Genomic DNA, 12,866 nt, shown 5'->3' with positions numbered 1-12,866 from the left:
CTCTGCGTAAGCACCCTGTGCTCTGAGGGCTCAGCCCCTCCTCCTAACTCAGTGTCACTGGCAGATGTGTGTGGGTGCACTCCCCTCCCTGCCCAGGTCACTGAGAGGGACACAGGAGGGGCCTGTCCCTGAGCCCAAGTCATGGGGACAGTGCTGGCCACTGGCCACTGGCTGGTCTTGCTCCGTTTCTGCCGCCCTTTCAGCCTGATGGTCACTGATGGCTGCATCCAGCTCTGGCCTTATGCTGGCATTTGACCTGGGGGTATTGGCAGAGGCAATATGCAAAACTCTCTCAACATCTAAAAACCCACCTCTGCTGGTAGGTAACTTTGTGGTAACCTTGTCATCCCAGCTGTTGTTTAAGTTGTTTCATCTTGGAGTGGTTTTTCCAAACTCATGAACTTGCTGGTTTGTGTTCAAGCTGGTGTTAGTCTTGGGTAGCTCTGGCAATGGACTTGGCTGAATCCAGGCGCGTGGCTTTAATCACAGCTGTGAATCTGAAGTGGCAGCCTTCAGTCAGCAGATTTAAATGAGCGTGCTGTGCCCAGCCGAGTCTGTCCAGGAGCCCACTGGCTGTGCTGCACGTGCCCTGAGCCGCTGAGCCCGTTCAGTGCAGGACTTCCCAGGTGGGCATTAAAGGGGCAAAGTCCTGCCTGCAGAGGACAGGGGACAGTCCCTGGCCTCGAAGTGCAGTGCTGCTTTGGGAGGTGGCTGGTGGGTGACACCAGTGGGGGCTGGGGGCTGCTGCAGGCAGTTTCCTTCACTGCTTGGCATTGCCATTCTCCTCCAGGTCCTTGTCACCTGCAGGGCCACCCTGATTTGCAGTGCTGTCATGAAAGTGAGTCCACAGAACATACCTCAATACTGCCAGGGCACTTTGCTTTCTGCCACAAGTCATGGCAGCAAGAATGGTGCTGGTTATGCTGGTTATACTGGTTATGGGAGCAGCTCCCAGCTCTGCCCACAGCAGCAGGCTCCTCTCTGGACCACAGTAGCAGGCTTTTGTCTTTCCAGTGTGAACTCAAAAGTTGGAGTATTCCCGAATAGTTGCAGTCCCCAGAAGTATCAGGAAAAAGTACATTGATTGCTGAAAAACAGGGTTTAGGGCTGGTATTTTGTTGCCTCTTTTTGCATGGCACCACAGATTTGATTTGGGTTATGGATGGACTGGACAACAGGAGCAGTAATTGTAATTTTAACATTAAATGTCTTTAAATATCAATGACAATTCAAGAGTTCTGGTTCTGGCTAGCTGTGAAACTGTACTTCAGCTGAGCTTCATTAATGCATCTCTGGGGTGGTAATGGGTCTGAGTAATGTGATCTGAACACGTATAATTGTGCCGGTCCCAAAGGGAGCTGGTGCTTCAGTGGCAGCATTGAGCCCCTCTGAGCACCGCTGCTCACAAAGGCACAGGTTCCCTCAGACACGAGGGTGCTTCTCTGCGGGGCCGTGCTGTTCCAGAGGAGCATCCCCAGCCCTCCCAGCCCCGTGCCGTGGAGCCTGTGGCGGTGGGAGATCTCACTGAGCTGCGTGGGCACTGCTGCTGCCAGCCCCGCTCCCACTCGCCACGAGGAGTGGGCCTGGCAGCGTCAGCGACAAAGCTGCTTGAACCGCTGGGCTTCCCAGGGGAGCCAGAAAGCTGTGATCAGCTAAAATTAGCCCAAGATCCGCTTTTATTTAGATCTCTGTTGTGGGGGCTTTTCTTGGGTTTTTGTTTTGTTTTGTTTTGTTTTCTGGTGTTTTTTTTGTTTAACTTTGTTTTATTTGCATTTTTAGGGTTTGAATGACATAAAATTAGCTCCTTCTGAGTTTATTCTGAAAGTAGCATTAAGAGCTTAAATGTTCAGTGGAGATGGCTGTAAACCCATTGAGCTGCTGCGATTTCAAGGCCGCTGAGAGTTTCAGCCTAGCAAGTGAAGCACACATGAACCACTCCTCATTTTCTATACCTGGACATTTGTCACTGTGGCCAGCAGCCAGGGAGGTCAGGGGCTCTGGTGGGATGTGGGGGTGCGCTGGGCAGCAGGGTGGGCTCTAGCAGGAGGGGCCCGAGGGGCGGCTTCCCAATCGCTCTGTCATTTGTGTGTGAGTGTCAGGGTGTATACATGGATCTGCAAACATCCCTGACTCTCAGCTGTGCTCCTGGCAGGCACTCTTGCGTCGGGATGGGGGGATGAAGAAGAACCAGGTAACACAGGGAGTGTGACTCGCTGCTACCTGAACTTCAGTCCCGTGGTTTAACCACAGATTGTCTGTTTTGGCTTTTTTATTATGTCCGTCTTATCTCACAGAGCCTAACCGCTGTCTGCTCTCCCTTGCAGGCTCTTGAATCTGTTCTACAATGGAAAAACTGCTTTTGTTTCTGCTGTTCATTGGCGTAGCGGTGCGAGCTCAGATCTGCCCCAAGCGCTGTGTCTGTCAGATCTTGTCTCCGAACCTCGCCACCCTCTGTGCCAAGAAAGGGCTCTTGTTTGTTCCTCCCAACATTGACAGGAGGACCGTGGAGCTGCGGCTGGCAGACAACTTTGTTACGAACATTAAAAGGAAAGACTTTGCCAACATGACCAGCCTGGTGGACCTGACGCTGTCCCGGAATACAATCAGTTTTATCACACCTCACGCATTTGCCGACCTGCGCAACTTGCGGGCTCTGCATTTGAACAGCAACCGATTGACTAAGATCACTAATGACATGTTCAGTGGGCTCTCCAATCTCCACCACTTGATACTGAACAACAATCAGCTGACTTTAATTTCTTCCACAGCTTTCGATGATGTTTTAGCTCTCGAGGAATTGGATTTGTCTTACAACAATCTGGAAACCATCCCTTGGGATGCCGTGGAGAAAATGGTCAGTTTGCACACTCTCAGTCTTGACCACAACATGATTGACCATATTCCTAAGGGGACCTTCTCCCACCTCCACAAGATGACCAGGCTGGACGTCACATCCAACAAACTGCAGAAGCTGCCACCTGATCCACTCTTCCAGCGCGCTCAGGTGCTGGCAACCTCAGGAATTATCAGCCCCTCAACATTTGCGCTGAGCTTTGGTGGGAACCCCTTGCATTGCAACTGTGAGCTTTTGTGGCTGAGGCGCCTTTCCAGGGAGGATGACCTGGAGACTTGTGCCTCTCCGACGCTGCTGTCTGGCCGGTACTTCTGGTCGATCCCCGAGGAGGAGTTCCTCTGCGAGCCCCCGCTCATCACCCGGCACACCCACGAGCTGCGGGTGCTGGAGGGGCAGCGGGCAGCCCTGCGCTGCAAGGCCCGGGGCGACCCCGAGCCAGCAATCCACTGGATTTCACCTGAGGGCAAACTGATTTCCAATGCGACCAGGTCCACGGTGTACGACAACGGGACGCTCGACATCCTTATCACGACGGTGAAGGACACGGGCTCCTTCACCTGCATTGCTTCCAACCCAGCGGGGGAGGCCACGCAGACGGTGGACCTGCACATCATCAAACTCCCCCACTTGCTGAACAGCACAAACCACATCCACGAGCCTGACCCGGGCTCCTCGGATATCTCCACATCCACCAAGTCGGGCTCTAACGCGAGCAGTAGCAACGGGGATACTAAAGTCAGCCAGGATAAGAAGGTGGTCGTCGCGGAAGCGACGTCCTCCACAGCTCTGCTGAAATTCAATTTTCAGAGGAATATACCTGGGATACGTATGTTTCAAATCCAGTACAATGGTACTTACGATGACTCCCTTGTTTACAGGTAAGGCAGCCCCAGCCTGCCCACATGGGACCGTGCTGGGTGCTTGGTGCTGGCGTGTGGCCCTGGCCTGGGCAGCCCCTCTGCTGGAGTTCCTGTGCCGTGCCGTGCCAGCTAAGCGGAACCCGGCGCCGGCAGCTCATGGTGGGAGCCTCAGGAAGGATTCCTGCCATTTCTGCTCACAAATGGGAAAATTACTTATAACAGTGATATTTTTAGATAATCCAAACGGACCTCTAATCCTCTGAACTGATCTGAGAAAGGTTGTGAAGGTAGATGGATTAAATGGTTCCTAATGTGGTCAGCTTTGTGGAAGCACAGGGAGGACAGTGTCTGTGAGTTCCTCACAGCACTTTCTGGTGACGCCCATGCTGGGGAAGTGCCGGGGCACTCTGTGCTGCCAGGTGTAGCTGTTGCACCCTTCAGCACTGGCTTTGCTTGGTCATTTCTTCCGTGAATTTCTTTATCCATTACTAGAACAAGGGGTGCTGGCTTTAAACTGAAAGAGGGTAAAAGTTGATCAGATAGCTGAAAAAAATTCTTCCCTGTGAGGACAGCGAGATGCTGGCACAGCTTCTGCAGAGAAGTTGTGGGTGCCCCATCCATGGGAGTGTCCAAGGCCAGGCTGGACAGGGCTTGGAGCACCCTTGTCAGGTGGAAAGTGTCCCTGCCCATGGCAGGAGAGTGAACTAGGTGGTCTTTAAGTGTTGCTTCCAACCCAAGCCATTCTGTGATCCTGTGATTCTGTGTTTTTGATGTGGTTGTTCTGATGGGTGGCTCTGCCATGCCGAGCCATGCCGAGCCATGCCAGGAGCCTTGGTAGTCACCGCTGCTACATCAAAGACCAGGCAGGAGCTGCTGGGGGAGCGGAGATCAGCCCCACAGGGACAGACAAGCCGTGGTGGTGCCCAGCGTGGCCTGGGCTGCCCCACAGGGTGGGAAGGTGCCGGTGTGTCCGCCAGGTTCATTCACACTGGTTTCCTTCTCCCCCAGAATGATACCTCCCACGAGCAAAACCTTTCTGGTCAACAACCTGGCTGCGGGGACGATGTACGACCTGTGCGTCCTGGCCATCTATGATGACGGGATCACCTCGCTGACGGCCACCAGAGTCGTGGGCTGCACGCAGTTCACCACCGAGCAGGATTATGTGCGCTGCCACTTCATGCAGTCCCAGTTCCTGGGTGGGACCATGATTATCATCATTGGTGGGATCATTGTGGCGTCCGTGCTCGTGTTCATCATCATCCTCATGATCCGCTACAAGGTGTGTAACAACAACGGGCAGCAGAAGGCCACCAAGGTCAGCAACGTGTACTCGCAGACGAACGGGGCGCAGATCCAGGGCTGCAGCGGGGTGCTGTCGCAGTCCATGTCCAAGCAGGCGCTCGGGCACGAGGAGGGCATCCAGTGCTGCAAGGCTGCCAGCGACGGTGTGACGCAGTCACCGGACACCGGCTCCAGCCAGGACTCAGCCACCACTACCTCCGCTTTGCCTCCCGCCTGGACTTCCAGCGCTCCGCTCTCGCAGAAGCAGAAGCGAAAGTCGGGGCCAAAGCCGGGCGGCGAGGCGCAGGGCGAGGCTGGCGGCAGCGGCGAGCCCCAGAACTCGAACAGAAATAACTCCACGGCCCTGCAGCTGGCCAGCCGGGCCCCTGAGGCGGCCCCTGCAGCCCACGCGTACAAAAGAGCACAATCGAAGCCAAGTAAGTTCCTCACTCTGCCGGCCGACGCGGCCCGAGCCAAGCGCCGGCGCTCGCTGGGCGGTGAGCTGCTGGAGCCCCGCGGCGCCGGCGCCGGCGGCCTGCGCTCCAAGCGCAGCATGTCCATGAACGGGATGCTGCTCCAGGCTGACTGCGCCGGGGCCGATAGCGGAAAAGCAACTTTCTCCAGTTCTGAGTGGATATTGGAAAGCACTGTGTGACCTGCTTTTTTTTCTTTTTTCTTTTTTTTTTTTTTTTTTAATTTTTAACTAAAACCACCAAACATTGTGTGAAACTCCCTTTCGCAGGGAATTGGATTTGGATGTCCACTGCTGTCTCGCTGATTAATGGCTTGTTCATGCGGGGTTCTGTATAAGCCACCCAGTGCACACGGGGGTTTTATTCTGTTTTCATTTGGTTTTATTTAATATCAAAACCGAAGGCAACATTCAGAGATTAAAAAAAAAAAAAAAAAAAAAGGAAAAAAAGATTAAGGGGCGAAAAAAAGCACGAAACAGCACCAGTGCCTTCCCTGCTCTAGGACTGGCTTCCTGGTTCTGCAGTAGCAGAAAACAAAAGAGAGAGTTTTCACAGAAAAAGCCTTTTATAAAGGAAATGAAATTTCCTCCAAGCTAACAAATAACCACTTCTGGATCAATCAGTAAAATGATATTTTTTAAACCGGTCAGACTGTATATTTCTTTTCCGTGACAATGGTGTTGCCTTTGTTTTTAGGCAGATGCTGTACAGGAGCAACAACGCTGTGTTGTTATGTTGTGTAAAATAAAATATTCACTCGGTACGCCAGCCAGCCTCGCGGTGACTGCCCTGCCGGAGCCGGGCCGGGCCGTGGTGCTGCAGAGCTCCCACCGTGGGCTGGGAGCAGCCCCGGAGCACCGCGGTGCAGCTCATTCCCCTGTGCCGGGTCCGGCTGGCCGGGGCTGGGCACTGCCAGGGCAGTGGGGTCCCACACGGTTCTCCCTGGAAGGGCCTGACCACGGTGCCAGAGCTCCAGATCCACGGGCAGGCAGCGCCCTGCCCTGCAGCCCTGGGGAGGGAGCGGGGCTGGGGCGCCTCGGGGTGCAGGGCACAGCTGAGCAGGGCCGGGAGTGGGGCAGGGAGGTGGCAGGGAGGCAGGTAGGTGGGCAGGCAGGTGGGCAGGCAGGTGGGCAGGCAGGTGGGCAGGCAGCAGGGTCACGGCCATTCAGCACCTTGGCTGGTGCGGTGCTGATGGTCCCTGCTGTCCTAGACTCCTGGGGCATATTTCCTCTGAACTTTATGGTTTGGTCCAGTTCTTTTCAGTCCCCGAGAGCATTGAAGGGCCTGGAAGATAATGGTTTCACCTTTAAGCTGCTCTTAATTGCAGTGCCTTGGAGATAGAGTGATTTTGGGCCACTCTGTGGGGGCAGAACGCCACAGCAGCAGGGGACAGCAGGTGCAAATTCTGTTGTGTGGATGGCAGCTGCTCTGCTCACTGTAAAGGGAAGCCTGCAGTTAATATTAATTAAACTCATATGGTCATCATATTCAAATTAGAGACAGCTTAACTCTGAATATTTGAGCATTGTGCATTCTCAGATGCCAAATAACAGGTTCAAAATGGGCTTTGTGGCCATAAAAGTGAGAGAATAGTTAAATTTTATACCCTGTATGCCTGTTCCTGGGGGCACAGTAACTAAGGCAGGTGCCTGAGGCCAGCCTGGCTCCAGCAGCAGCTGCCCCAGGCCAGTTGTGGGGGAACATCTCACGGTGGGGAACAGCCCCTGGCACTCCATCTCTGTCCCCGGGGCTCTGCAGCGCGGGGCTGATGCTCTTGGCCAGTCTGGGTTGCTCTGGGTGATTTTATTGCCTGTCATGGAAGAACAAAGTCAGTCAGGGTGGTGTAAAGGACCTAAAAGGAAGAGGCTGCTTCTTTTTTAGAAACCCTTTTTGCTTCCCTCAGGAAATGCAGAGACCGAGTAGGAAACAAAGCCTCAAAATGAGAAAACCTGCTTCCTGCTGGAAAAGTTTTAAAAAATTCAATAAATCCTTCTTTGGATTGCTCTGGCAATCCATGAGCACTGCATGAGCAGAAGGAGCTATTAAATAACATGCTGCCAAGGACAGGGGTGGTCTCTCCAGGGTCTGGCAGCCTCATGACAAGGGCTTTGGCCAGTGTGGGTCAAACGTGAAGGTCTGAGCCCCAGTGAGGGACTGTGCTGGCAGAGGCACCTTCCCCCACGCTGGGGTAGAGGGAGAGTGTCAGAGGTTGGTTGTGGAGTGCTTGGGTTTAATCATGCATTTTAAAAACATCAAATGAAAATGCTTTTATATGTTGTCTAAAGCTGGACCTAAATCTGTGTGATGTTTTGTGAAAGTGTTAAAATACTAATGGTGTCTTGTGGTTTAAGGAAGTTTATTTTTATATTTGTAATTTTTCACTCAAAGGAATAATTTTCTAAGCACTGCAGCTGATGTTCTGTCCATGGTGCCTCTGTGTCAAGCAGTGCACAGGGACCATATGGCCCTGTGTTTGGTTTGATTCTCTGCCCACAGTGCAGGAAAGGGGGTCTGGGCAGCCGGGGCTGCCTCTCGTGCCAGCTTCTCTCCCTGGCTGACAGGATCATTCATCCCTTGGGAATGCCCTGGGCATGGAATCATCAATTCCCACTGGAATAACTGTGCAGTGGGACATCTGTTTTATTCAGGCTGGATTCAAAGTGTGGGAAGCCTCATGGAGGAGGAAATTCTCTGTCCTTTCTGTTCTGCAAAAACCATAGGTTGCCAACTGTGAGCCAGAAAAAGTGCTAAGATGCTCCTGGATCAGAATAACACCAGGTTATTTCCCCCCAGCTGGAATAACTCCTCACCACAGATGATGGAATGGGGGTGTGATATGCTGTGGCACCAGCATCACCCCCAGCTGGTGAGGGGTCTGCAGGGACATGAGCCCAAGGTGCCTCCCTGCCCCTCAGGCATTGCCTGTCTGCGGCTGGGCTCTGTGTGCTGCTGCCCAGGTACAGATTTTCTGAGATTCTGGCCGTGGAGGCTCTTCATTCACAAGTACTGGTGGGGGAGAAACTGCTTCAGGAGGTTCTTAGCTCTTCCTGCAGTGGCTGGAGCACAGGGGCGTGCCCAGGCCCTCTTGGAGAGGGGCTCTGCTGGGGCTGCTGGGCTGTGCTGGCAGGAGCTGGGTGTTGTGCCGTGTCTGTGTCTGTGTCTGTCGTGTCCTTCCTGCCGTGTCCAGGCATGTCCTTGCCGTGGGCACACGGAGACGTGGTGCTGCTCCTTGGGCACATGGATACACGGTCCATGCTCCGTGGGCACATGGAGACGTGGTGCTGCTCCTTGGGCAGATGGATCTGTGGCACTGCTCCTTGGGTACATGGATCCATGGTGCTGCTCCTTGGGCACACGGATCCATGGTGCTGCTCCTTGGGCACATGGATACCTGGTCCATGTTCCTTGGGCACACAGACCCATGGTCCATGTTCCTTGGGCACATGGATACCTGGTCCATGTTCCTTGGGCACACGGGCCCCTGGTGCTGCTTGGCTCTGCTGCCAGTGTGGCTGTTTCTGCAGCGTGTCCCCAGGCGTTTGCCAGCCCTGCCTCTGTGCTCACTGGCTCTGCAGCCTTGGAGAGGAGCTGCAGGGCACGTGTGTCCTGTGCAGGGCACAGCCGTGTGTCCTGTGCAGGGCACAGGGGACACGGCTCCTGGGACCCGCTGCTCCAGCTGGGAAGGGCCTGGCCTGGCCGGGGCACGCCACCTGCCCCAGAGCTCCTGCCGAGGCGCTGGCACGGCGGCTCTCAGCCCTGCTGGCAGCAGAGCTCTGGAGGCTTGGTGCCAGCAGCCCTGGGGTGTTTCTGCCTCCCGGGGACCCTGACAGCCCCGCTGGGCACGCCAGTGGAGTGGCATGGAGCTGAGGGGGTGGACAGCCCTGGGCAGCTGTGTGTGCCCTCCAGAAGGTGCAGTAGGGCCCTTCGTGTGCCATGGCAAGTGTGCCCGAAGCCATGGTGGGCACCCAGCACGGAGAGGGGCACACTGCTTCCTTGGGAATGGCTTCAGACCAGGAATAAGGGCTGCAGCTGCCACCAGGATCACTTCTCTTCCCATCAACCAAGGGCAAGCAGAGCCTCAGCCACGCTGGAGCTCGGGGGGTACTGGAGACTGGGGGCTCTGGAGAGTGCCTGGGGGCTCTGGAGGGTGCCTGGGGGCTCTGGAGGGTACCTGGGGGCTCTGCAGGATACCTGGGGGCTCTGGAGGGTGCCTGGGGGCTCTGGAGGGTGCCTGGGGGCTCTGGAGGGTGCCTTTGGAGGGGGGCTGGGGGCTCTGGAGGGTGCCTGGGGGCTCCGGAGGGTGCCTGGGGGCTCTGGAGAGTTCCTGGGGGCTCTGGAGGGTACCTGGGGGCTCTGGAGGGTGCCTGGGGGCTCTGCAGGGTACCTGGGGGCTCTGGAGGGTGCCTGGGGGCTCTGGAAGGTACCTGGGGGCTCTGGAGGGTGCCTGGGGGCTCTGGCTGTCACGGAGGCACGGGACAGGCCTGTGCCAGGTGCAGAGCAGCAGCGGTGCCTGGCTCAGCAGCAGTGACCCAGCCCAGCAAAAGGTGAATGCCCTGGCTTTGCTGGCTGCACACTCCAGTGCAGGACATTCATTCACAGAGCCAGTGTGATGGCTGCTGCTGCAAAGAAAGGGAAGGAAACTTGGAAAGAGCAAATGTGGCACATGGCTGGCTGCAGGCCCCACATCAGGGATTGTGTTTGTATCAAAATGAACAGAATAAGCTCCAGCTTTTGTGGTGCTGTGTCACCTCAGGTCGCTTCAAGAATTGCACTTTAGAAGTGCCTGGGTCAGGAATCTGAGAGGTGAGCCCGGGCTGGTGAGCCTGGCTTGGTGTGATCTGGTTTCCTCCTGCACTGCCAGCTTGCTGCTCTCAGTGCTGTGTGCAGGCTGTGCCATCTCCTCTGCAGGGAAATTCCCCCTGGAGTGGGAATGAGGAAAACCAGTCAGTGATGGAGCCCAGCCCCACCGTGGGCACACAGGGACCCCCATGTGGCCTAAGCCTGGGCTCGTGCCAGTCTGTAGATGACAGGCTGTAACCCACAGCAGCCCAAAGATGAGTTTGAGGTGGTGCCTGGTTGGTATTTGCACATGGCAGTGGCACATCTGCACTCCCCCAGGTAAGTGGGGCTGTGCTGGGTGCCAGGGCAGGCCGGTGCAGTGGGACCAGGCGAGTTGGTGGAACTACTGCCCCACGGGCTGTCCCCATGCCCTGCTGGGGGCAGGACAGTGACACATGGCACACCCTCATTGCAGTGACCTTTCCTCGTGCACGCAAACCTCAGGAAGGTGAGTGCTGTGTCTGTGCCCACCTGCTGCTCTGCTCCGGTGTCCCCAGCTCTGTGTGAGCCCCTGGCAGTGTGGGCAAAGGCTTGGCCTGTGCGAGGGCAGAAGCAAATCTAGAAAATGGAGAAGTCTCTGGTTCTGAGCAATGAGCTTTGCTGGTTCTGCTGGGGGTTTTGGGGGTTGTCTTGGATTTTCCCTGCAGCAGCAGCAGCAGCAGCAGCAGCAGCAGCAGCAGCAGTAGTGCTGTGCGTGCACTCCCTGATGGTGACAAGACTTGTGGCAGAGGCGTGGGTGGGGACACTCAGTACTGCTAACTCAGTCCCCTGTTGGCTGACATGCTCTGCTGCCCCAGCCCCTGCAGTGCACATGGCACCAGACAGTGGGTGCCAGGGCCGAGGGCAGGGGCTGCTGTTGCTTCCTGACCAGGCTGGCTCTGTGGCAGCTCCTGGGAGCCTTGGTGCAGTGCCCAGCTGGCTGTGCTGCAGCTCTGGGACTGGCAGTGGCTGTTGTGCCCAGGCTGGCCCCATGGCAGCTCTGGGGCTCCTGGTGGGTGCTGTGCCCAGGCTGGCCCCACGGCAGCTCTGGGGGCTCCTGGTGGGTGCTGTGCCCGGGCTGGCCCCACGGCAGCTCCTGGGACCCTTGGTGGGTGCTGTGCCCGGGCTGGCCCCACGGCAGCTCTGGGGGCTCCTGGTGGGTGCTGTGCCCAGGCTGGCCCCACGGCAGCTCTGGGGGCTCCTGGTGGGTGCTGTGCCCGGGCTGGCCCCACAGCAGCTCTGGGGGCTCCTGGTGGGTGCTGTGCCCAGGCTGGCCCCACGGCAGCTCCTGAGACCCTTGGTGGGTGCTGTGCCCGGGCTGGCCCCACGGCAGCTCCTGAGACCCTTGGTGGGTGCTGTGCCTGAGCTGGCCCCACAGCAGCTCCTGGGACCCTTGGTGGGTGCTGTGCCCGGGCTGGCCCCACGGCAGCTCCTGAGACCCTTGGTGGGTGCTGTGCCCGGGCTGGCCCCACGGCAGCTCCTGAGACCCTTGGTGGGTGCTGTGCCCAGGCTGGCCCCACGGCAGCTCTGGGGGCTCCTGGTGGGTGCTGTGCCCAGGCTGGCCCCACGGCAGCTCCTGGGACCCTTGGTGGGTGCTGTGCCTGAGCTGGCCCCATGGCAGCTCCTGGGACCCTTTGTGGGTGCTGTGCCCGGGCTGGCCCCACGGCAGCTCTGGAGGCTCCTGGTGGGTGCTGTGCCTGAGCTGGCCCCACAGCAGCTCTGGGGCTCTTGCAGTGGTGCCACATCGCTGTGGCCTTGGCCATGGGAAGGGCTGACGCTGCTCCTTGTCCCCTCACTGTCTCTGTTCTGTCTCTTTGCGCAGAAGCCGGGGCCTCTCTGCAGGACACCAGCCCTTCTGCGCTCCCCGAAAACACTGCCACCGATGTTGTTACTCGGCAGAAAACAATACGGTTCCAAGTCTCCGAGGACTGACGTTTGGCACCGCACTCACCCCACCGAAACCTTTACTTGAAGCTGCAGCCGGGGCCATGTGGCCGTCGAGGTCGGCTACCTCGATAAACTGTCTTCCCTCCTCACAGGATTCCCATCTCCCATCTGCCACTTAAAGTCTAAAATACCTGTTTTTTCTGGTGTCCAAGTTTTTTATAACTAAAAATGATGATGAAAAATCTGGTGGCAACAGCTGCAGTCCCAGTCATGGTCCATGTCGCCAGTGGTGAGCTCACAAGCTGTAAACATGGTAGCTTCAATCACCTGAACAAATAAATGTTTTACTACAATGGCATGGGCATGTTGGTTGATCCAGGGGTTTGTGCCTGGCAGGTTGGTTGATCCAGAAAGACCCCATGCTGCAGGGGTCTGTGCCCACAGGGACCCCATGCTGCAGGGGTCTGTGCCCACAGGGACCCCATGCTGCCCAGGGTCCAGGCGCTCAGCTGAGCTGTGTGAGGTCGTGCTGGGCACTGCAGGGGTGATGGTAGCCGATTCCTGTGCCTCTGAGTGGGGCCACTGAGCTGTGCCTGGCTGCAGCCCCCGCTTGCAGCCCTTGGTGCCTGGGTCAGGCAGGTGCCACCAGGGAGCTGCCTGGCTTTGCCCCTTGGTGCTGGGCAGTGACAC

General features: G+C 56.8%; 1 protein-coding gene across 4 annotated transcripts in view; it reads left to right on the top strand.

The window, feature by feature from the left end:
* LRFN5 (leucine rich repeat and fibronectin type III domain containing 5) overlaps positions 1–12,532 on the top strand; it is a 39,837-nt gene extending 27,305 nt beyond the window's left edge. For 3 of the 4 annotated variants that reach the window (XM_030275330.4, XM_030275329.4, XM_030275331.4), the window contains exons 2-3: positions 2,325–3,732; positions 4,723–6,239. In XM_030275330.4, the coding sequence (XP_030131190.1) occupies positions 2,345–3,732; positions 4,723–5,653 (2,319 nt within the window). In that variant the 5' untranslated portion in view covers positions 2,325–2,344 and the 3' untranslated portion in view covers positions 5,654–6,239. Of the gene's footprint in view, positions 1–2,324; positions 3,733–4,722; positions 6,240–12,111 lie in introns of those variants that run through there. The other variant, XM_030275332.4, reaches the window with a different exon arrangement.
* Positions 12,533–12,866: the final 334 nt, after the last annotated feature.

Source organism: Taeniopygia guttata, chromosome 5 (genome assembly GCF_048771995.1).
Source record: "Taeniopygia guttata chromosome 5, bTaeGut7.mat, whole genome shotgun sequence".
NCBI classification, from domain to species: domain Eukaryota; kingdom Metazoa; phylum Chordata; class Aves; order Passeriformes; family Estrildidae; genus Taeniopygia; species Taeniopygia guttata.
The sequence above is the reverse complement of the archived record's forward strand: the minus strand, read 5'-3'. Positions and strand labels throughout refer to the sequence as shown.